Genomic DNA, 25,400 nt, shown 5'->3' on the forward strand with positions numbered 1-25,400 from the left:
CCGACCAATACACACTTCCTTCCCTATCCATCCATATAACCCCGGAGGGCCAGGCACCATGTAAAAGCAAAGAGCTAAGGGAGGAACAGGGCGGCACCATAAGCCCTGATCCCCCGAGTGGACCACATGCCCTGAACCTGTACGAAGGCGCCAACCTGGAACTCACGGACAGTACCAGCAGCAGTGCTTACCGATTAAGCTAAGGTACTGTTGGTATTTTACGACGGGAAATAAAACATCTTATAAAGACAGAATGCGTGGTTTGAAAAGCAACAAAAGACACCGACGGGATTCGAACCCGGGCTCCGCGATTCGTGGCGACGAATCTTACCACTAGGCCATTCCGCTTCCTTAGAGTTCTTGTCAAAAACTATTTGTCTTAATAGGCAGAGAAACGTGGAACATTGCTGTGTGCATCTGTTTTGGCTCCATGGACGAAAATAAGTCGACATTTCGGCCAATAATGAGCAAACTGTTGTCATTTGTTTGGAAAATTCCATACGGCTACCCCGTTAATCGTAGGCTTATACGCGTGTGCTAAACATACTCATCGTTACGCAACAGTCGGAACACCATTAGGCTATTTTTTTTTAAAGGAATCAGGTGCGTTCAGGGGCGGATCCAGGAATGTTTGGGGGGGGGGGTCCAGGCCCGTCAGATGTTTGTATCCGATTGATGCAGACAGGCGGACCGTGTTATTGTTATAATAATTATAAATATATTATGGGTGAAAACCGTGGGAGTCCCCAATCCGCAAGCCAACGTCGGACCACCGGTGGCTGGGGAGCGGCTTGTCGGCATCGGCACGCCGACCCAAACCATTAGCGGTCCGCCAGTGGTAGGCCAGTGGCATGCCTCAGGGCCAGTGGCCTGCCGCTCCAAAACCGCCGGCGGACCAACAGCGGCAATCAGCGGCATACCACCGGCGGTCTACCGCTCTAAAATCGCCAGCGGACCATTAGAGGCAGTCAGCGGTATACCACCGGCGGTCTACCGCTCCAAAACCGCCAGCGGACCACCAGTGGCAATCAACGTTCATCGCTGTCCCCAACAGTCCATCTTCAGCCTGTATTTTCATGAGAAAATAATGTCAACTGTACGTTCTCATCCTTAATTAAAAAAACCATAAAAACGTAGACGAAAACAAAATTAACTAAGACAGCCCAATACACTAGGGGCGCTGTTTATGATGCATGCTTATCTTTATTTTGTGTGTAGCGCTTCGCTCGTACCCGGTACCCCCTCCCCGGCCCCCTACCCCTCCGAAATGTTTCTGTGCTCGGATATTGGTACCTTGTTCGTTTGACCAAAATGCTCTGGGCTGCCGTACTATATACGTGATCAGGACTTCGCTCGTACCCCCCGCCCTGCAAACAGGACGCTGGGATACTCTGATGAATTCACGCTCTGATTGGTTGGATTTTGCGTGACCAGTGACCTGCGCGTCATCAAGGTTTGAAACGTCTGCAAGGTTTGAAACGGCCGTTAAGACTGACTCATTACTCTTTTATTCCAGTTTAGAGATTTTTTTTCTCGTTGAGAAGCGTTATAATGTAGGAAATTCTGTAAAACTTATCTGTGTTGTAAATTTACAATTCCCGTCACTCACTCGCTCCGTTCCGAATCACGAACGGTCGGATTGCATTATGCGACGCTCAAAATGTTTGTCCACATGGTCCGCAATGAAACATTTAGCATTTGCGCACATTGTCTAACTGCGGTCTTGAACAACTGCTGCCAGATGCTTTATATATAGGTCATAGGCATAGAGCTATAGGCCACTTCCTTCACAAGATTCTGTAAAGCTCATCAGAGTACCCCAGCGTCCTGTTTGCAGGGCGGGGGTGCGAGCGAAGATCAGGACAGGAGACCCAGTTTTGTGGACCAGGTAACTGCCGTTTTTCCTTTAAGTTCTTTCCAAGGCCTTCATAATCAACAATAATGTTGTTTGTATTTAGTTGGGAAACACATAGGAAAAAATTACTGCCTATAGTGCATCTAGAGCAGTGGCCGCCATCGCCAGCCTCGCCGGGCTAATTCATAAATGTGCATGGGGACCGTCGTTACTGGTGCCTGGTTGCCAGGTTGCCATGGACAGTGATGGACACAATGAGCCGGACGGACATCCCAGCCAGACGGAGTTGTGGGGTGAAAGCATTGTGTTCCTTTTATCCCTTTTTCAAAAGATCCCCTTCTCTGGGGTGATGTTTGTTAAAATAGTGGGGTGATGTGTTCTGAAAGGAACATCACCCCACAAGTATGGTACGGTCTGAGCGGATGGGCGTGGCGGGGGAAACAAGTTAGCGAATGGTGGGGGGGGGGGGGATTGATCATCGGACAAATCATGGAAAGAATGCAGTGTCCATGATGCTGTACTTTATTTCACCATTTCAACACAGGCTGCTAATTTGCTTAACCTTTTGCCTGCCCTAATGATAATGTGTGCTACCAGACCCGTAATCATTGACAATGCCATGTTGTTTACTTACTTGTAGCTCTACGAAGGCTAGTGTACTTACTGAAATGTACAGTCTATAGTACTACTTCTAAGTACTAGACCCCGGCCAGTAGCAGTAGTAGTAGTACATTTCAGATAGGCCTATTGATTTTCTGTTTGTTACGTATTCATTGTGTGGACAGCTTTGGGCCAGTGCAGTGCATGCAGATCTTTTGTTAGAACTGTGCAAATAGCCATCTTAAATTACTTTGTGTTTACTTTTAACATTATGTTTTAAGGACTGGGCATCATGCAGCCATGCAGCTTGTCGTAGCGTCAACTCACAATTCTGACTGGCCAAAGCTACTGGTATTCTCTCTTGGTTACCTAGCTCTCACATAAAAGGTAAAAGTGACTTTTGTTGTTGTTTTTTGTATGTATTTAACATAAATTCCAATGTAATATATCAGTTTTATATAACTAAGCATGCACAAATGCCGTTCAATGAAAAGTTTGGATTTAAAAAAAACCTTGTTTGGTGACTTGCTGAAAAGAATGTATTTTTACTGCAGATAATGAGGTTTTCAATCAATCCCCCAAAATTTTCCTGCGCAAAGAATATTTAAAGCATAGCCATGTTAAAAGGATACAATAATATTTAAAGGATATTAATATATTACCCTTCAAGATATTTTAAAAGTTCTCTGTGTTTCCTGTTCTTCTTATAAAGCAGAAACATTTTGTATAAGGAGTCATCATTCAGATTAGTCTTTGAATCAAAGACGGAACAGACTTCAAAATGCCTCCTAAGAAACTAGCAGCGAATAAGTCGGCATCAACTAAGCCAGCAACAAAAAAAGCAGCAGCAAGTAAGCAACCTTCAAATAAACCGGCAACTAAAACAACTGCAACTAAAACAAATGCGACTATAAAGGACCCAGCGACAGCTAAAAAAGGTGAGTCGTGTTTTAGTATATGTTTACTATTATTTTGAAACCCTTGCTCCCTCGGCATTTTTTCTAGGATGCAACGTCAATCCTGCAAAATCCTCCAACTGCCTGCATGTAAAACTGGCACACAGCCTCAATCCTGCAAAATCCTCTGTTATTATGTCTTGAATATGGTTCTTGGAGGGTGACCTCTCCCTCAATCCTGCGAAATCCTCCAGCAATCACTGTCTATCATGTTAATGCAGAACCCGTACGTCCTAGAGCAGTGCGGAGGATTTGAAGTAAAATCTATAGGCCTAAGTTTATGCACGGCTGAGCATAACAATTTAACACAAGGTCCGGGCCAAGAACTTTACATAGTGCATCCTCCAAAATCAGCCACACACTTTTGCCGTACAGGCTCAATCCTGCGAAATCATCCATTATGCAAAGAGGATTTTGGAGGATTTGTTTTTGGGAAGATTATGATTAATAAGTGGTACCTTAGAGAGACAAGTTCCAGTAACTTACTTTACATTAGGAAGACATTTTAGTGCCTGAGAACTGAATTATTCTAGGGCTGCACATAATTCGAAAAATGTGGAGTAATTCTCCCATAGGCCAAAAAAAAAAGTCTCCGGTTTCTGGTATGCGCGCGCGTCGCCGTAGCCATGCGCGTCGGCAAAATGAAACAGTTTTTTTTTTCAATGAAAGATGATGTCTCAAAACCGCCAAACTCACTGGTTTGACTGGAATCCTGCTGCTGCACAATTTTAACGTGGTTTTAGATTGGGTTATGGTCGAGAATAAGCTTTATGTGGCCTCTCTGGACTCCCATATATTTGCACTAAATTTAGTCGGGCACCATTTGCAGTCATCAGCCGACATTTGAAGCAAAAAAATCAGGTAAAAAAAAAAGAAAGCCGCGTCGCCGTACCACTTTTTGGGCAAGCTCCATACCAGAAACCGGAGACTTTTTTTTTTGGCCATATCTGGGCCTATTTGCTTTGTTTTTTTATATTTGATGTCTCACTCAAAGTTGATTTGTGTTCAATATTAGGTTTCACTCTTCATTGAAGTATTTCTTGTCATAAAACTGTATACTCAGTGTCGTGCTATGTGATTGTGATAAAATGCACAAACTACTCAGGTGGGACTCGAACCCACAACCTTTTGTTTTGCTATAGGAAAGTGACAATTCAAAAAACAATCTGTTTGGAGAGGGGGAGTTGTGAAATTTGAAAATAAATTTGAAAATTTGAAAAAACGAAAATCTTGCAAAGAAATAATTAAACCAGGACCTATGTCGGATGCATTCATGTTATCTTTCTTTTGCACAGAGGAGGCAGTCAAGGAGCCCGTCGATCTTGGAGTGACAATCAAACTAGGCGAGCTCACCAATGAACTTCTGGGTGAGGAAGCCAGCTACAAAAAATCTGGAAGGTAGGATTTTTGGGAATAATGTAGGGATCAAAGGGCCTTTAACAATCAGGCAACCTCTCACCACTGAATAACATTTTCAAGTCGTTTACACACAACCAACAGAGGGCAGCATTTTTGGTCCTTTAGCGCTAACCCTAACCCTAATCCTACTAAAATAAAAACCGCCAAATCGTGAATCAGACAAGAAAGAATGTCATGATAAAACAGGGGAGGGGGAGGGAGTTAAAGTGCCAGGCTGGAGGTACCCACTCCAGCACCCTGTCAACTGCCAACTACAACCTCAACCCCCGAATATCCAAACGCAGTTTTCTAGTTCTCACTTGATTATGTGGTGTTTCAAGTTAATTGAATTTCAAATCGCAAATCTATCACAGATCCATTACAAGTTAAATCACAATTCAAAATCAAACATCAAATCACACGTCCACCACAAGTCTGATATCACAAATCTGTAACACACGAAATCAAAAGTCAATACTCACACGTCAATCACAAGTAAAACGAAAGTAAATCACAAGTAGATGGAATCTGCGCCGGGGCGATGTAAAATCAATCTTGAGTGTTGCCCTTCACCGACGTAACATTTTCAAGTCGGTGAAGGAATAAACCCAATATTGAAGTTACCTCACCCGATGCAAATTACATCTTATGAATAGTTTCACTGCGGTAGCCGCTGCTATATATGAGCGATGGTCGAGTAGTACGTCTGCGCTGGTAGCAAGAGGTAGTGGGCTTGCGAGTCCCACAATCACTCTGGGAAACACCGAGTGTATACAGTGTTTATATAAAATACGTCGGTGAAGGGCAAAAACGTGATACTGAATTTTCAATCACAAGAACAGGTAGTGAAATTGGCAGAAGAATAAAATTATCACAGTTCCGCTTTGAACAGCTTTTCACTCGAGACTGGGTAACGTGATTTTTCTCTGGATTTTGTTTAACAGTTTGCATTTGTTTTTCTGAACAGATGGCCCCTGGTGTTGGACCCAACAGGCAACTCGGCCACCTTCCTGAAGTATCGCAACACCAACATGCTGAATGCCAAGACCCCAAACGACCTTGTGTCAAACACCATACGGCTGGCTGTGTTAGGAGGCCTAAGGTAGATACTTATACTTACTTACTTGGTACTTGGTTGGTTTCCTCCTGAAACATCCTCCAGGGATCTTGACTAGGAGGTCACGGGGAGGTGTCGGCACCTAGGTCTCGGTCATGATGTGGTTGTAGTAGTTGTCCCTAAAGGTCTTGTGCGTCAAAGAGTCAGTGATGTGTTGGGGCAGGTCATTCCATAATTTTATTGTCCTTGGAAAAAAATGAGTTCTTGAATGCAGTTGAGGATGTTTGTACTATGTTGAATTGGTTGTTGAATGATATCTATAAATGGAATCCTCATTGTCTCTTTTTTATTACACCTCCAGTCCCAGCAGTTGCTACTGTTAATTAAGTAAATGGAAAGGTCCCTTTCATGGGACTGGAATACAGAGCTCGCATCAGGAGCTTGCGTTGTGACACCTTCACGGTGTCTTTTTTCAACTAGCATTAAGGCCCTCACGTGAACTGTCACGTGACAATGCTTGGTCACACGACCGGGGTCGGTCGTACACGTGGACCAGCTCGTATCCTCCATCTCTGTTCATATGGGGGGGGGGGGGGGGCGGTGCCTGCGGATTTCTACTGCCTCAATGAATTTGCATTTCCAGAGGTCGTCCTCCCTGTCTTATTCATTGCCCACAGAGATGTTGTGTCCTGGGCTGGTATGTTCACCAACTGCTTTTAGGGGAGCTGACCTATTGGTGTGTTCCCTGCAGCAGCCCAGCAGAGTGCGAGCTGGTCCACCGATATAAGTGTCCTCGCAGCCATCACACGATATTCTGTATATAATATACAAAGCCACGTTTCTTGAGGTCTGGAGTCTTGTCTTTCAGGCTCATCAACTTGGAGCGAATGGTTTTTAAACGGTTTGTATGCTACGGAGACAAACTGTTAACGAAACACATACTCTATAGTTGTTCAGACCGACCTTGTGGAGGGCGGCGCTGTATAAAGAATTGGGGGGGGGATGCTGTATCTGTATTTGTGTACGTGTACTGATGAAATATACAATGTATAACCTTTTCCCAATCTTTCCTTAGATATGGCAAGCCTGTGGTTCTGGATATGGAAGATGCAGACATGTTTGACGTCTGCGTGACGAAATTTGATGAAGTTCAGAAGGAACTTATGGACGACATCCTCTCCAAGGAAATCACAAAGAATGAAAAGTGAGTAAAAAGATTTCCTTGGCCATTTTAATAAAAAATAAAGGTTCATCATCCACAGGGACTAAGGTCAGCATAAAATATGCACTGCAGTGATTTGCATATCTTTGTATATTATCATATACTCTTCCTTTAACTTCCTCCTTTTAACTTCCTTCAACTAACTTCCCAACAGGTATCTGTCACTGGTCAAGGACACGGATGGCCCAGAGTACAGCCCAGATCGTTTCTTGTCTGAAGTTGACAAGTTTGTGTTTGTGATTATCACCAAGATAGCTCCCCCAGCTTCGCTGCGGAAAAGGACATTCGTGGTTGAGATAGAGTAACACAGAAAGCTGGCAAGAAAAAAGCGCACGGGAAAAATGGACTTCTCTTCTCTTTAAACCAGGTTTTTAATGATAAAGACGCGCTTGGTTATTTTATCAAGACTGGTCAAATGGAACTGGTGTATGGGATGTGGGGACATTTCCAAGAGAAAGTGTCTCAAGATTTTAATTTTGACTACAAGAATTGTAGCAAAGATATGTCATATCTCTTTTGAATGCACAAACTAAGTCCACCGTGTTAATGTAATTGTCTTTCATTGTAATGCATTAATTACTTTTTAAATTTAATGGTGTGGTATTCAAATAAAGGACAAACCCAGTGGTATTTTTAGGGGGCCACATGTTTTTTTTTGTTTTTTTTTGATAATTGAATTGTAATTGTATTTTAAATTTAATGCTGTAGTATTCACAATCAAGGAGAAACTCCAAAGTGTGTGTGCTAGCGTTTGTTTATGGTGTAAATCGCTGCACGAGTGCAACATCATCGGTGAATCGAGGACACGAACAAAATCGAGGACGACCTCGATTAGAAAAGGTGTACAAAACCAATGAGAGCTGTTGCCAAAAAGTTATAGTACAAACAAAGGAAAAGGGAAGAAGAACAAAAGAAAATCCTCGATTTACAATATAAACAAACGTGTACTTGTTCTACATAACCCCCGAGGACAGACACCGTAAAGGGAGAACAACAGATCCTTTCAGTCCTCGGGAGTTGGGTCTTTCCTTCAAAACGGTCCTCTGTAGTAGGTTTGTGTGCTTAGTCTGTGGGAGAGTGTTATATTACAGGGACAAAGGGAAACATAAAGCATTGTCCTCGGGAGTATAGTAAAACAAGAATTCGTGTGTGTGTGTTTTTTTTTTAATTGAGTTGTGATTCATCAAATTTTGGGATCTACTAGTACTGAATAATATAAAAGGAATAGTGGATGTGTTAGAAATATGCCCACTTAATCAGCCATATGGTTGCGTTATTTCGCAAAACTATTGCGTTATTTCGCAATAAAAATATTTTTTCACTTTTAAAATCTGGCACGAACGGGCTTCTGTAGTAACGGGTAAATAAACTCGCGATTTATGAACGGGAGTGTTTAGAACTAAATTTCAGTTAAAACTTTTGCTCTAGCTAGGCGCAACAGGCGAAAAATCAAAGTGCGCCACGTTGGGGGCCGCGCCACGTTAGGGATACTCCGCTCCGTTCACAAGCACCCCCTCACCGGCAAAGGAAGTACAGTTGGGGGTATTGATCTCCATGTATATGGAGATCAATGGTTGGGGGTGACCGACCGACGCCATCTTGCCTGACTGCGTGTAAATAGAACAAATCCCCTGGTGTACGTGCGTCACGCACAAGGAACGGTGCGCGTCAACCAGCGAAACGCCCACCCATTGATCTCCATATACACAGAGATCAATGGTCAATGGTCCCACCCATGGGACGTCGTTGTTAGGTAAAAGGGCGCCCTCTTTTGGTAGCGCACGGAGCTCATATCAACAATATATTCCATATCTACGGGAGGGTCACGTGCTGGAGGACAGATTAAAAACATGCGCGCCAAACGTGACGAACGCAATGACGTTTATGCGCACAATGCGGATTGTGGATTGGGTTTTCAGTTCCTACCTGATTTCGAGGGTTTTTCCCAGAATAATCTTCTTGGGTTTTCCTCCCACCTCTTAAATTGTAATTTCTTCTCATTGTCTTCTCTCTACTGGTTTTTTTTCTTCAGGTTTGCGAGCTACAGTGCCTGGGGCATGCACTTTTGCGGAGTCCTTGGTTTCCTTACCAGAATAAAAAAAAATTAATCGTTTACTTCATTTCGTATGAATAAAAAGGAGTAAATGCTTTAGATTTCAAATATGCACTTGTCATTTTACAAGGCTGGAATGGGGCAACCTTGCAATTATAAAGCAAATAATTCTGCGCAAAAATTACTGCATTTATTAATGTTAATCGCGAAAAATTAATATAAACAAAGTTCATAAAGTACAAATGATACCATGTTCGTATGAATAAAACATAGCATTTGCTTTTACTACCCATTTTATGCTGGCATGTGTATGAATAACAATTAAGCAAACACTTTTATATTCAAGACTGGGCAATGACAGGTTTTATGAAACGTATGCTGCATTAATTGATGAAGTACCGTGGCCTTCGTGGCGTCATGTTGAGAGACATTAATTGATTTTGCATCGCTTGATTGAATAATTTTATCAATCGTGCAGTATAATGTTGTTTCTGATGAGCGGGTTCTGCAAGTGTTAAAACATGCTGTACTTTTATGAGGGTTAGAAACTTTCTTTGCTGGAAAATTGCAGTCACGTCAAACAAAGTTGGGTCCGGCGGGGCGCAACTTGGGGTTCATACCCCCTCCTAACAAGTGACTTTACATTACTGTATAAATGTGTGGGGGTTTTTCTAGACAGAAATTGGGACAATTTTTTGGTTTTCCTCAAAATTACACAAACATTGCCATTATTCCACGCGAAATTGAATAGACTTGTTTCAAACATCACGACCAATCAATAGACAGAATTTTGATTTGATACAACCACCACCGCCAAGGCGTCAGCTTCTACCTCTTGGAGCACCGAGGCGTCGTGCTTGATCACCAGAAACGACCGTCAGCAGGGCCAGCAGGCAGGCGGTAACAGGAGACATGATGACAATACGGGCAGAGGTTGACCAAAAGCTGTCGGTTGAGATCGAAGTCCGGCTTGAAACCAAGTCAGTCAATCGTGCTTAGCGTGATTTGGGAATGTGCGGCTGAAACTTTCGTCAGAGCAGTTATGATTCGTGGCCTAGATGGATGCACCCCTGTGTAAAAATTCCCATGGACTCTAGTGCTAAATGCCCATACTTCAACATTCTTCTTAAAATACTCAGAACTCTCACAGGTAATTATGCTGCGCAGAAAAAATGATGATCAACATGTCATCTTTCATTTTCTTTTCAATTTTTGGCGGGTTGACCATTGACTTTTCGAGAAATTCTCACCCAAAGAAGACGACCCTTATTTTTCCCGAAGCGGAAAACTAGTCATCTTGAAAAACGATCCCACCACAACATGGCAAATAGCGCCACTTTCGAGCCCAATTGCATCCAAAATGCTCAGAATTGGAAGCCCCAAGTCCGGACCAGAGGAACGTTCATTGCCAAATCTCTTCAATTCCCCCAATTTTATGGCTCTCAGAACTCTCTAATATAGAATAGTTTGAGGGTATAAATTTTATTCATGAGCTTGGCGGATGGGTTGAGGCCTATTTACAGGTGTGCACTCAGATAGCAATCGCTTACGTTCGACCCCGAAGATGACACAAGTCGCGTGAATAATAAGTCATACACGTTAAATACAGATCAGCTAGGCCTATATAAAAATCGCAAGGTCCTTTTGACGATGAGGTGGCAGGCCTATTTACAATAAAGGAGAAACCCAAAGATGTTTTTTTTCGGCATTTTTTTTATAATTGAATTGTGATTCGAATTCATCCAATTGGGGCATTTGGCACTCTAATAAGCTGAATAATGGGTGTGTAAGAATATGCCCACTTTCTGAAAAAATATATTCATGTTTAAATTGTTTAATTGTCAATATCCATTCTTTGACAAAAGGGGATTCTTTTGAAGAAGAAAAAAGAATTACGTGAGCATGAATTCAGAAAACAGTTGTTATTTATAAGAAGCCAGTCTTGAACTCTTTCAGTTAAATAAAATGATGCAATGAAGCAGCGAGGCGCCATTTTTCATGCGGGTAATATATTTATTCTAATGACATTGTTCAAACACAGTTTAAAAGCCATTTTTGAAATCCTTCAACCATAAATTAAAGATAAAATTACATAAACTTTTAATAATCAAACTTTAACCCCTTCACCAAAACTTTCAATAATTGTATATTGTTGGCTGAGTTCGAAGTTTAAGAAACAAAATTGACTCTTTTGATTGGCTACCTCTGGTCACGTGTGAGCATATACAGGAAGGCCCCCCCCCCCTCCCCAAAAAAGGACGGCATACCACTACCTTGCGATTTAAACCACCTGTATCAATAGATGGAGAATCTCTTTAAGCACAAATGTGAGTATTATTACATAACAATTAACGGCTCTGTGCCAATTTGGATATGCAGGGTTTCGTATTCATCGGGACAAAATGACTCCTTGTTGCACGATCGGCTCTAGAACAAAACTACCGGACCGGAATCGCGCAATCTTCAATAGTATGATTTTTCTTTAAGCAGAATTGTGTATGCATTGATATAATTTAATTGTTTGAGTCACATGGTATATAGCGGAAGTACGCCGTTCCGGTTTTTTTGGGGCCACCCTGTAACAATATTATGGAACCGTCAAACAAGCCAAACATCACGTTTTGGACTTGTTCTGAGCTAGTTCTGGTTTTTTTTTTTTTTTGGTTGCAAAAACTAGGTAATTGGGTCCATGGCACCTCGTTGTTATAATATAAAGAAGTATTGGGTGACCTTAAAAGCTGGAGACGAAAATGGATGCGATGTGTAAATGAGTTTAAAAAAAAGCCTTTATCTATTTCTGGGGCTTGTTTAAAAATATCTAACAAGAAGCCTATATGGACGCACATTTTTTTTTAAGTTATGCGCCAGTGGACTCAGACCAAATACATTATTGAGGCGCTTCAACAAGTCAAGCTGCAGTAATTAAGTTAGAAATAAAATTGATAAACATCCTAATTTTTCTTCCTCTATGATAATTATGAGATAACTTCAAATTTAAATTAACAAATGCCTAGTGCGAAAGCATGTTTAACCCGTTGTCTATATATTATCTAATAAAACCTAGACTATTATGCATTTACGTCGTGATTTGTGTTAGCAAAATAGGCTGCATCACGCGGCCTTGTAACGATATGTTACGCGATGCGCAAACGTCCTGTGGCTTCGAATGATCATCATAGTGTTTAAATAATGTATGCATGCGCAGACGCCAATTTTTTTCTCGGTAACCTGTAAAATAATGCTTACCGTGCAATTAGGCCATCAGCCTCGGTCCAACATTTTGGCCATCGGTATCAAATGAGGGGAATAATCGTCATAGCGATTTGTGGCAAGGTATACACCTCCAGAGTTGGAAAATATGTGATAGCATTGCAGCGGTGGCAGCTTTTTGGGTGTTATCACCTTTTTTTCAAAATGTCAATTAAAATGCTTGTTACCACTCTAGGGGCGGTATACCTTGCTCATGCGCACTATAATCATTTATGCCCTGATTTGATACCGGCCAAACCCCCAGGCTGATGGCCTAAATATGCTTTCGTAATCATGAAATTCCGCTCAGTAAGCAGGCCTTTTTCGCTAACAATAAGCAGAGCCATGGGCCTTTAAACCACGCCCACTGCACAAGGAGTAGCGTTGGAACCTCTGCGAGCCAATGGGCGCTAATAATCAGTGGTGCGCGCGTGCGCGCGTGCGCGCGCGTGTACAACGCAGTCAAATACGAACCAGCTGCCGCATTGTAGAGGCGCACGTGTTGTCACCATTGATCATCATTAGTAATGGAGATCAGCAGTAGTTGTCACCCACGTGCGCAGTGGGCGGGGCTTAATGGCTTGGTCTCTTCAAGTTCAAATAGACTATTACAACATTTATTCCTTTACGGTTTACCTTTAATATGTTTGACCCATCACCCCTTATTCGAATTTCGACAGTGTTACTTGATTGTATTAATACACCTTCAGTGTTCAAATTTAGTAATTCATAAATATCCGGTAATTTAAATTTTTGTTCAATCCGTGTCTTTCCGTGCCGTCATGTTTAGAGCCATCATTTACAGCGTACGCGTGTTAGTTGTCATTGAATATGTCGATGTAGACCTTGTAGTCGTTGTTGACTTTCTTCCAAACAAACACTCCCCTGTCCAAAAAAAAAAGTTTGAAAACAAAACACCTCAAAGTTGAATTCAGGATGCAAAGGGTGTATTTTGATGGTAAAAACGCCATCATTGCAGCAGTGGGACTTTTTGCGTGTTTGAAAAACAAAATGTGTTTTAAAAGAAATCCCTTTAGAGCGACGAACGTACAAACAAATTTGTATGGACTATAAGGCCAAAAAAAAAAAAGTCGGTCTCTGGTCAGCGCGCGCGTCGATTTTAATCATGCGCGTCAATCTTTTTTTTTCCAAAATGTTCCGCGGTAGCTCCAACAGCGCCCTCTATTGCCGCACCTCCTCAATTTTTTTTTACACCAAAGAGCACCAAGGAATGGGAAATTGCACCAAGGCAAATGATCGAGAGCACCAAGGCAAATTATGGAGGACACCAATGTACATGAGGACACCAAAAAAGCAAAATAGTACCCCACCTTGTCTGTACAATCCAAGCTTGAAGAAAAAAAAAAAAAGCAACAAAAAAAAAAAGCCGCGTCCCCGCGTCAATTCCGGAACTTTGGTCTGACCAGAGACCGAATATTTTTTGGCCTAATAAGCCGTATTTTTTCTCCAATTGTGGGGGCTGTATCGAACATTTTCTAGGTACAAGGTTCCTACACACCAAATACGTGCTCATAGGAAACAACGCCAAATCGGACACAAAGAGCGCCGCCTTGTGACGCTCAGGAGCAAGTTGGCAATTTGTGTTTTTTTTCTCTGGAAATTAAAGATTACGACATTTAGGACAATTTTCAGTTCAATTTTACCAAAGGTAGCCACGTTCCCTCCCCAAAAACCTACCCCTACAACGGTTGCCAATCCCTGGGCCCAGGTGTGCGAAATAGATCCACAAGTTGAGTTTTTCTTCCGAATAAAATCGCCCGAGTTTGAAGCCACAAGGCACACATACTTGATGTCTATTGTCTTCAATCAATCCCAATTATAGGCCGCAAGGACCTCTTATTCAAAAGTACCCGTGGGACCACAAAATATTAATGAGCTCGCGGGCAGTAATTTACAGCGTTCTGGTGATGTGCACCCACAAACTCTTTAAAAAAAAGAATCCCGTTTGTTGAAGCAGTTATGATGAAATATTTACTTAAATATGTATTCTCCATGCACTTTTGAATTTTCGAGTTACGCCCTCGAAATTTAGTTAGTTTTTCTTTACAATTTGCTAATTTCTTAGTCAAATGTTAGTCATTTTCTAAACGTGTAATTGAACCAAAAAAATCTACCGACGTTAAGTTATTGTTATTTTTTTCTTCACAGAATTTTATTGGCCGCCAGGCAATAATTCAGTTTTCGTAGGGCAGGTTCATTTTGTGTGCAAAATGATTTTTTTCCAGAGGGTTGCAGACATCAAAAATTGGAATACAGTATTTTTTTCGATAACACCTTGAAAATTCATTAGGGGGGAAACAATCTATTTTCGTAGAGGACGGGGCATATATATTTAAATGTAAAAAATAGAGATGGTACAAATGTTATGTTTCAACTGTTTTCTGTAAAACCTGTACTCTGTGTTCAACTTTGAACTGAACAAAATAACACTTGTTTGCATTTTTTTTATGTGTAAGGTGGGGACGCAAAAGGTTAATAGGCTCGCTTGGTTCATTTTGAGTCCGATTCACTATGCATGCCCCCCTCAAAAACTCAGACAGTCGGTTGAAGTTTTGCAGCTGCTTATCTCTGAGCTTTGACATTAAGGAAAACAAAACTTTCCGATATTGTAAACTCCTCGGGACCGGTTCTGTTCAAAAGGTGTTCAAAAGTTCCGCTGGGTTTTACCACAGAGCAAGGCGGTTGGTTTTGCAGTGTATGTAAGGGCACTTCAATAACCTTTGCATCACGTGTTAATATCGCCCCCCCCAAAAAAAAAATTCTCGTTACCCCGACCTCAGTGTTAGCTCAAGACAGTATAAATTTATTAACTTATTTCTTAATATATGAATTCAACATTGCCAAAGCCTACTCACTTCCCGTTAAAGATAGAAGTTCCGTTGGGGAATTTCATGGTAATTTTAAGCCGCTCCACAACGATGGATCCGTCTGTACTAGGTGTGATCTCCTTTATTTCCAAGGTCGCGTCGAAATCATGCTCTATCCACTTCATGTGTTTTCGGGCCTCTGTTGAAATAATTATACAGAGGCAGGCCCATTTCACATATTTTTCTGTTTTATAAGATGGAATTAGCATCGGGGATATGTAGATTTCATATTGGGTTTTGCCGTAAGCCGACCCCGGCAAGCTCGGTGGTCGAGTGGTAAGACGTCTGCACTAGTCAGCAGGAGGTCGTGGGTTTGAGTCCCACCTGAGTAAGCTTGTGACTTTTTTTTCTCGCAAGTCCGCGGATAACACTGAGAATATACAGTGTTTATAAAATACGTCTGCGAAGGGCAAAAAACTAATATAAAAGCTTGTACAGACATTTCTTGCTGAGATGTAGATGCGTCCATGTACGGTCCACTTCACAAGTAGATCTCAGGTCCAGTCACAGTGTAAGAACAGTAAGAAAGGAGTGCATAATATCGTCCAAGCTCATTTGTATAGCTTGTGATTTGCATTCGGACTGGTGGACTTGTGATGGAGTTGTGATGGACTTGCGATGGACTTGTGATCGATTGGTGATGGACTTGTAATGGACTTGCGATGGACGTGCGATGGACTTGCGATGGGCTCTGACTACATCCCAGATTTCTTGACAATATGTCACTAGCTGTCATCTTTTATACCGAGGAGACAGTGAGTCTTGGTTTTCGGCAATAGACCCCTTGAATTGAGCGCCCTCATCGAGGACAGCTCTTTGTTCCTCTGTGATATGTATGATATGCGTACGTGCACTTTGCCACTAAATTTAAATAACACTTGTCCTAGCGCGGCTAGTTAGCGGCTAGATACTATCACGGACACTATACCGAAGAACGCATTGACCAAGGCTATATTGCCGTAAAAGTGACGGAGAACTTACCAGTTTTTCCAATCTGAACTGGGTGATGCTCCCGCATCACTCGGACATTATCGTCTAAATACGCCAACAAACAGTTCATGTCTTCGTTGTCTACACACGTCTCCATTCCCTGGGTCAACTGCGTTATCTTGTCTGACACTGCACATTTCAAACAAAGTTAACACAACAACGATATTTTTTTTAAAGAAATAATAATATTAAAAGGCTGACTGAATTCTCCTGACGTTTCACACCTGCAGTTCTTTTCAGAACCACACCTCTTAACACGTGGCTATAGAACTTTACGTTCTTACTGACGCACACAATTTTATTGCCATGTACTAAGGAAGTACATCATTATGATGCACTAAAGGGCGAGTTAAAATTCCCTTTGGATACGTTCTTGACGCCCACAAAAACGGAAAAGATGACCAAATGTTTCACTTCGGCCAACATTCGGTCTTGGTATTGACCACAGTCTGAAAAAAATTCACTGATTTTCAGCTATGCATGAAAAGGATACAGGCCTTTCTTTGCGTGACTGCCCCAAAAACACTGCCAACACAATGTTCAGAATTGGCCTTTTGCTATCAACACAATGGCAACAATGGGCCTCTGGGCAATGAAGGCAATAAACAGAATAACAGAATTATGGAATAACACTTATTGAACTTGAAACTGAATGTATAGATACGGTTCACATTTTCACTGTCCTGTTCAGGTACTTGCTTGGTTCATTTTTCCATATTTTGCAACGTTTCTGCGCCCGTCCGAGCGTTAGACTGCCGTACCTCCGGGAGGTGTTCTCTAAATTGCCCTGCCGTGTCTTACACCCTACCTGTCTCATACAACGTTCTGATCATCAAGGCCCTTTGAGTACAGTAAACTGAGGCCTTGCCACGGTTAATTTGAAATGTTATTTATTTTATATATTTATTTATTTATTTTATTTATTTATTTATATATATATATATATTTTTTTTTGGCAGGGAAGTTCTGAGACTCCTTTTATTTCAAACATCATTATCTTTACAAAGCTTCACAAAAAAACCCCAAAATATCCGTAACAAATACAGCAAAATAACAATGAAAACCTGAACATTAACAAAACAAAACAAACAAATTGCAAAAGGAAAAAATAGCGAAAACTCCGGAGCGGTGTGCATGCACGTCTTGCGCCCTCGAACGCTATTATTTATTTATGTATTTATTTATTTATTTGTTTGTTTTTTCGCAGTGGAGTTCTGAGACTCTGTTTATTACAAACAAAGTCGGAGTTTCTGAAATTAGTTTTGGAACATTTGGTTCTTAAGAAAATGACCCTCGGTCTCGCATTTAAATGGAAACTGAAAAGTCGCATGACGTGAAGAGAAATATCGCGTCAAAAATCGACCTTTCACGTCCGAAAACTTCCGTGTGGACTCGTGGAACTCGTGGAACTCGTTCAAGCATGAAAAGTTATGAAATATTTTGGCGGAACATTTTTGTAAACAAACTTGGAGGATATATTTTCATTTACAAACAAATTAAAAATGACCGTTGATAACACTCACTGTATATTAACGTGATCCAATCCAGCCTAGATATATGTAGGTAGGTCTTCGCTGATTTCTCACCTTTTCTGAGGCAATTTTGTCAGTGTTTTCAATTAACAGATCTTATCATTTAACCCTTTATACACACATTGATACAGGTTTGATATCATCTTTGCCGTATCCCAATCATTTTTGACTCGCCAGCCGGGCTACCGCTAATTTCGAACCCTATAAGCAAAAATATATGAAAACTTGGACATAAACAAAAACAAAACAAACAAACAAATTCAGTGCCGAAATTTTGGACCCCACATGCAGCGCACCCCACTACCGTCACAGGAGGAGGAATGGCGCAGACATCGGGTGAAATTCACGCACAAGTACAATTTATAAGTAACAACATTACGGACTCTGTTGAGTCGATTAAAGACAGGCCAACAAACGGTGTTATTAACTGTCCTACCCCGAATAATTGCTTGGCTGATAATGATGATACCTTTACCTCCCTTGACAAGTTTAAAAAGGTAAGGGGCTTAAAAACTGCTCATTTAAATGTACAAATCCTAAGACCTAAAATTGATCAGTTGCGTCTTCTCATGGCTGAACATGAAATTCATATTCTCACCTTGAGTGAAACTTGGCTTCATGGTGGTATTAATGATACAGAAGTTAATATTATACAAATATTGAATGATTTATCTCGTGGTGTAGTAAAACTAGCCTCCCTCGGTGATCCATGGAGCATTCTATTTTCCCTCGGCTTCGCCTCGGGAAAATAGAATGTCCAAGGATCACCTCGGGAGGCTAGTTTTACTACACCACGAGATAAATCATTCAATATTTGTTTTATAACACTTCACCCACAGATTCTGCTTGGTTTTAATATTTTAGATTATTTAAATCTGAACACAGTTTAAATAAACCTAAATTTCAATACAAAATTGGTGAAAAATGTGTTTCTCTCTTCCAAATTACCCCTTCACAAAATGTTTGAACCCAACTGTGCGGCGCGCTCTCTAGCTTTGGAACAAAACGCGCAACGCGCAACGCGCACACCAGCATGCATTTGCACACAAATACCGCGCCGTGGAAATAGTACTTTGGTTGCTTATACAAATATTGAGTGGCTCAGCGTGGAATGGGAGGAATATTATCGCAAGGTAAAATCTGGACTTTTCCATTTCACGAGGCGAAGCCGAGTGAAATGGAAAAGTCCAGATTTTACCGAGCGATAATATTCCTCCCATCTCACAATTTAAAGCCACTCAATATTTGTTTTATATAACTGACATATAGATCCTTGTCATTTGATATATTTGAACTTTTATTTCAATACAAAACTGGAGGAAAATGTATTTCTCTCTTTGAAACCACCCCTTCACGAAAATGTTTGAATCCAACGCTGTAGCGCTTGCTCTTTGGAACAATACGCGCTACGCGCAACGCTGAACGCACACACCAGCATGCATTTGCACACAAATACCGCGTCATGATCCTAACTGTTGAATAGTATTTCCCATTCCCCATGGGCGGATAGTATACAAATTTATACAACACCTGAATAAATCCCCGTCATCTGATTGGTGAATTGTAGATCACGTGATATATTATTATTCAGTATAATGCACGGTGCGACCATGCGTTATACCCATGCGTTATACCGTTTCACTTTGCGCTTGTTCCATGACGCGGTATTTGCGTGCAAAATGCATGCTGGTGTGCGCGTTCAGCGTAGCGCGTTTTGTTCCAAAGAGCCAGCGCTACAGCGTTGGGTTCAAACATTTTCGTGAAGGGGTAGTTCAACATCTTTGAAATCAAAATAAATTGTAGTTTATAATTTACCAATCAAATGACGAGAATTTATTCAGGTGTTGTATAAAACAAATAACGAATGTTTTACGTTCGTGCGATGGAAAGAATAATTTCATTCGGTGACAGATTGAATGTTCTATTCCACTCGGCTTCGCCTCGTGGAATAGAACATTCAATCTGTCACCTCATGAAATTATTCTTACCATCGCACTCACAAACAGTCGTTATTTGTATATTATACAACACCTGAATAAATCCCCGTCATCTGATTGGTGAATTGTAGATCACGTGACATATTATTATTCGGTATAATGCACGGTGCAACCATGCGTTATACCCATGCGTTATACCGTTTCACTTTGCGCTTGTTCCAAGACGCGGTATTTGCGTGCAAAATGCATGCTGGTGTGCGCGTTCAGCGTAGCGCGTATTGTTCCAAAGAGCCAGCGCTACAGCGTTGGGTTCAAACATTTTCGTGAAGGGGTAGTTCAACATCTTTAAAATCAAAATAAATTGTAGTTTATAATTTACCAATCAAATGACGAGAATGTATTCAGGTGTTGTATAAAACAAATAACGAATGTTTTACGTTCGTGCGATGGAAAGAATAATTTCATTCGGTGACAGATTGAATGTTCTATTCCACTCGGCTTCGCCTCGTGGAATAGAACATTCAATCTGTCACCTCATGAAATTATTCTTACCATCGCACTCACAAACATTCATTATTTGTATAATAACATGGTTTGAGGGTGGACAGTCGATATTCGCTCCCCGAGGTATTGGAAGTTGACAAACTAGTTCCCGAGGCGAAGCCGAGGGAACTAGTTTGTCAACTTCCAATACCGAGGGGAGCTAATATTGACTGTCCACCCGAAATAAACCATGTTATATTTGTTTTACTATACCTCATACATATTCAGTTGCCGAATTTTGTTTTATTATTATGCACCTAAAACAAAATTTGGGGAAACTTGTACAGCTCACCAAAAGATTCAACTTCAATTACTAGTTCGGTTCGTTTGCAATATAATACAGTTACTACAGTTGTAAATACAGTTGTTTGCAATGTGTACAACTTTCTTTTGTACAGGAGACATCTTTACACGGTCTATACATTTCTCCAGTACGGCATCATTGAGCTCTGTAAATTAACATTTACGCGAACCGTGCAACCATGCATCTCTCCTGTGCGATGTTCGCGCTTGCGTACTGCACCCGTGCGACAGTTCCTCGATTGCTCTGTAAAGCGCATGCGTAGGGTAACCCATGCGACAGTCTACTACGCATGCGTATTTACAATGTGCGTGAATCCTCGCGCGCGCGTTTGGTAAACAGCAAGAATAACATCTGGCACGTGATGGTGAATTGACCAGTGAACGTTCGGCTCTCGATCATGAGTATGTATGAGGTATAGTAATACTTTTTGAGCGGCGGCGTGAATGGGAGCAATAACAAATGTCACGTGATGTGAGTTCCACCAATCAAATGACAAGGATCTGTATGTCGGTAATATAAAATGGTATAGTACTTTGGTTGCTACGGGTATAGTACTTTTGGCCGTGCACAGAAAAATAGCAAAAATAGAAAGTATCATGTGACTCGCTCTCGGCCAATCAAGACACAGAATATGTGGGTGAGGTGTTATAATGATAACTACACATTGATTCGTGCCGATCGTATAGGTGATAACCATGGAGGTGTTGCCTGTTACATCTCTAAGCATATCTCTCATCGTGTCATGGCTTGAGTAAACTGTGACATCGAATCTTGCTGGGTGGAAATAAATCTGAAGAAGAGTAAGCCAATTGTTCTAGTTGTTGCTTACCTTCCAAACAAAAGACCGGATCATCTTCTCAAATTTAGGCATGAAGTTATTGATCAGTATGCTTCTAATAATTATGAATTAATTGTTGCGGGTGATTTTAACTTAAATATGTTTGATAGTACAGAGCGTAAAAAAATTGATGACTTTTGCTGTGAGATGCAGTTATCTCAGTTAGGTAAATGCCAACAACACAAAACTCATCTGTGCCGTATTCGAAAGCGTTTGAATATTAATGAATTCACCACCCTGCAATACATATTCCAAATGTAATGAATGTGCATATTATGAAGTTCATGAATATAAATCAAATTGACAACTATGAAAAACGCCATAACAATTGAACTTAATTATCATATTGATTAGTCTTTCAAGGTAGTGCAGTCTTTGGTCTATTGACGCATTACATAGTTGTATAACATGGAGTCCATTGGTACCCATAGGTTAACGTTAAAAGGGGTCTGGACATTCGAGGGGTGATAACCACTAATAAGCTACCACATTGAAAAGGCTGAAAATCATATCAAGATATAAGCTAGAGATGTACAGCAATAAAAAAAAATAGCAACTAGATTTTGCCACCTTGGGTGGTGAATTTAGGGTCTTGGCCCATGGACTAATGGTAAAGTAAAAGAGCTCAGATTTCACATGAGTCCAAATTTCATATGACCCCAGCTCAAGAATCATTTGGAGAGCCTTTAATTTTCAACCCAAAGATGATACCCTATTAAACCTGGGTTTTATATATTATATGATTTAATGTAGGCCCTACATTTCGAAAAGAACACATTTCGAAGAGAACACATTTCGAAGAGAACACATATGAGACAGAGTCCCGAAAAAGGGGACCTCAAAATTCATCACCAGGATATGAAAGCTGATGTTGAAAACAAATTATTACATTGGTATCACACGCTGATTTTTATATAATTACAGGGTGAGTCAAAAAGAAAGTAACCGGGATTAATACAAAAAAATCTTAAAAGCAATTGAATTTAATACAGGAATGAAGTATGTCTGAAGAGCATGTTCTTCCACTCATCTTAAAAAAGGAATTACTGAAATTGATCCAAGCTATCAGAAGTTAAGCATGTTTAAGACCTATTTTCATATAGCTGTCCATGGAATGCCATTGGAAGCTATTGATCCTGAGATGAGTGAGAATTACAGATTACACCCACACATTCAAATACAAATGGGATTTCAATCACATTGTCTGATTCCAAAGTGTTTCTCCTGTGCCCTGGTATGCGTCAAAAAATTAGACCCAGCCCCTGACATTTTGAAATTGCCACATTTCGCAATCCATCCCCTCCCAGAAAAGAGAAAGGATTTAAAATGGGTCCACCATTCTATTTTGCTCTTCAGACACTGCTTGTAGACATTGTGTGGAATCATGTGCTATACTATGAAACCCCCTTCCCCCCCCCCCCCCCCCCCCGACATTCTGCTTAAGATGCAGGACTACCAATTACTGGGTTTAGCGATACATTACCACTCGTGCCACGTTCGGCTTCTTCCACCGCCAAGGCGTCAGCTTCTACCTCTTGGAGCACCGAGGCGTCTTGCTTGACCACAAGGAACCCCACCGTCAGCAGGGCCAGCAGACAGGCAGTAACAGGGGACATGATGACAATACGAGCAGAGGTTGACCAAAAGCTGTCTGTTGAGATCGAAGTCCGGCTTGAAACCAAGTCAGTCAATCGTGCTTAGCGTAATTTGGGGCTGTGCGGCTGAAACTTTCGTCAGAGCAGTTATGATTCCTGACATTGGTAGCAATCGCTTATGTAAATCCCTGAACGTGCACATTGATGACTCAGAGTCGCATGACTAAAGTCGTAAATTTCAAGTATATTACAAGGTCTTTTTTGCAAAACTTTGGCGTTCTTTCAATTCTATTTTGTTTAATTTCTTAAGATTAATTTTTAGTTTTAGAATACCGATTAACTTTTTCCCCCGACAGTTAATGAAATACAATGTATTTTGGAAAAAAAGCAATCCCATTTAAAGTTTTGTCAACAAACTTGCACACAAATGGGTGAGTCATTTTGGCAAGATGTCAAATACCAAAATGATGGAACTGGCTACGTAAGTTTGAAATATTCATGACTGGGCGATGACAGGTTTTATGAACCGTATGTTGCATTAATTAAGGTAAAATAAGTACTTTGGCCTGCGTTGCATGCATTATGTTGAGAAATGTTAGTTGAGTTTTTGCATTACGTGACTGAATATTTTTTTCCAAACGTGTGGTTTAATGTTGTTTCTAATGAACGGGTTCTGCAAGTGTTTTAAGGTGCACTTTTAAGACGGTTAGAAACATTCTTTGTGGGAAAACTGCAGACACGTCAAACATATTGTGTGGGATCGTTAAGGCATCACCGGCCCGCTCACTCATCCATCTATTGGAGCGGTTACAGCGCCACCACACGGCAAACATTGTCGTGTGTTGGACTGGCCGTTCCAACTGACCTTCAGGTACGAGATTTTCTTTGTTTTAGATGATTTTGGTATCATCTAAACTTATTAGGCTTCATATTATTGTTGTATATATTCAACACATAGCTAGGTTGATTTTTGTGTAAAACTAGTTTGGAACTTCATCATAAGCAGACTTGTGTCGTTTATCCAACATCGCGCCGCCTAGCCCCATTAATGTGGCTGAAATACTGGACTACCTCCGTAGATCAGCAACAAATTTGCCATATGCCCTGTGCGTGGAAAGTTCCGTTGCTAGGGGAGCAGAACATCAAATTAAGATTAGAAATTATTATGTCACTTTATACTCACACAATAACATCATCTACAACTGCTTAATAGGGAAAAAAAATTAATTCATAATGAATTCAACGTGTTTTTTTTAATTACCTTCAGAGGACTAGTTATCTTGTAATTTCGGGTTGACTTTTGAACGAATTTCTGCTGCTATTGGTTCACGATAATCAATAATACTTTTTGGGGGCGGCGATAAGGCCCCCCCCCCCCCAAAAAAAGAGTCTCTGGTTTCCGGTTTCTCCGGTTTCTCCGGTATCCGGTTCGTAAGTATGAGGTCATTCAATTTAAACCACGCCCACTGCACCCGGAGTGAAATTAGAACCGCTGTCACATGAAAATCCGACTCCTATGAAAATCGGACCCCTATTTCCCTATTATTGGTTGATCCCTCGCACGTGACAGGTCACTCTGCCGAAACGACCGTAAACATAGCTTAGTATCGAACTCACGCGTGCGCAGTACTACCAATGAGTCCACATTTCATGGAGTAGGATAGTCACGCTACACCGCTATCTCCGGAGACTGCATGTATAGCGGCGCCGTACATTTACTTAATCTCGCATTTTGACCAATTCGCACCAGCCTCGACTCCATGGGCGCGTGCGCGTTCCTTCACTAACCTCTGGCCGTGACATAGACATAGAGTTATTGTAGACATCGTTTGGAATCATGTGCTATACTATTGAACCCCCCCCCCCCCTACCTATTCTGCTTAAGATGCAGGACTACAAATTACTGGGTTTAGCGATACATTACCACTAGTGGCACGTTCGGCTTCTTCCACCGCCAAGGCGTCAGCCTCTACCTCTTGGAGCACCGAGGCGTCTTGCTTGACCACCAGGAACCCCACCGTCAGCAGGGCCAGCAGGCAGGCGGTAACAGGAGACATGATGACAATCAGCAGAGGTGGACCAAGAGCTGTCCGGTGCTTGAAATCAATCGATCGGCCGTTAGCGCGATTTTGGGCTGTGCGGTTGGTCCTTTCGTCAGAGCAGTTCTGACTCCTTCCCCGGGTAGTAATTGCTTATAATCAAACCCAGAAGATTTGCTTTAATTAAGGTAAAATAAAGTACTTTGGCCTGCATTGCGTCATGTTGAGAAATGTCAATTGAGTTTTTTCATTACTTGACTGAATAATATTTTCAAACGTGTGGTTTAATGTTGTTTCTGATGAACGGGTTCTGCAAGTGTTTTAAGGTGCACTTTTAAGACGGT

General features: G+C 41.3%; 2 protein-coding genes across 6 annotated transcripts; one reads left to right on the forward strand and one right to left on the reverse strand.

The window, feature by feature from the left end:
- Positions 1-1,732: 1,732 nt before the first annotated feature.
- Positions 1,733-7,816, forward strand: LOC119728975 (IQ motif and ankyrin repeat domain-containing protein 1-like). Of its 4 annotated transcripts, none has more exons than XM_038201440.1 (7): positions 1,733-1,888; positions 2,737-2,842; positions 3,168-3,393; positions 4,707-4,809; positions 5,777-5,911; positions 6,942-7,070; positions 7,243-7,816. In XM_038201440.1, the coding sequence occupies exons 3-7, from the start codon at positions 3,237-3,239 to the stop codon at positions 7,391-7,393; spliced, it is 675 nt and encodes a 224-aa protein (XP_038057368.1). In that variant the 5' UTR covers positions 1,733-1,888; positions 2,737-2,842; positions 3,168-3,236; the 3' UTR covers positions 7,394-7,816. The 4 variants fall into 4 exon arrangements, with proteins under 4 accessions (XP_038057368.1, XP_038057369.1, XP_038057370.1 ...); XM_038201441.1 differs by having other exon boundaries at positions 3,171-3,393; XM_038201442.1 differs by lacking the exon at positions 1,733-1,888 and adding an exon at positions 2,076-2,148.
- Positions 7,817-12,602: 4,786 nt separating this feature from the next.
- Positions 12,603-25,183, reverse strand: LOC119728988. Of its 2 annotated transcripts, none has more exons than XM_038201464.1 (4): positions 24,942-25,183; positions 16,260-16,397; positions 15,267-15,417; positions 12,603-13,275 (listed from the first exon to the last, which is right to left on the reverse strand). In XM_038201464.1, the coding sequence occupies exons 1-4, from the start codon at positions 25,072-25,074 to the stop codon at positions 13,206-13,208; spliced, it is 492 nt and encodes a 163-aa protein (XP_038057392.1). In that variant the 5' UTR covers positions 25,075-25,183; the 3' UTR covers positions 12,603-13,205. The 2 variants fall into 2 exon arrangements, with proteins under 2 accessions (XP_038057392.1, XP_038057393.1); XM_038201465.1 differs by lacking the exon at positions 24,942-25,183 and adding an exon at positions 22,906-23,180.
- Positions 25,184-25,400: the final 217 nt, after the last annotated feature.

The sequence above is a fragment of the Patiria miniata genome, unplaced genomic scaffold, assembly GCF_015706575.1.
Source record: "Patiria miniata isolate m_02_andy unplaced genomic scaffold, ASM1570657v1 HiC_scaffold_20, whole genome shotgun sequence".
Taxonomy (NCBI): domain Eukaryota; kingdom Metazoa; phylum Echinodermata; class Asteroidea; order Valvatida; family Asterinidae; genus Patiria; species Patiria miniata.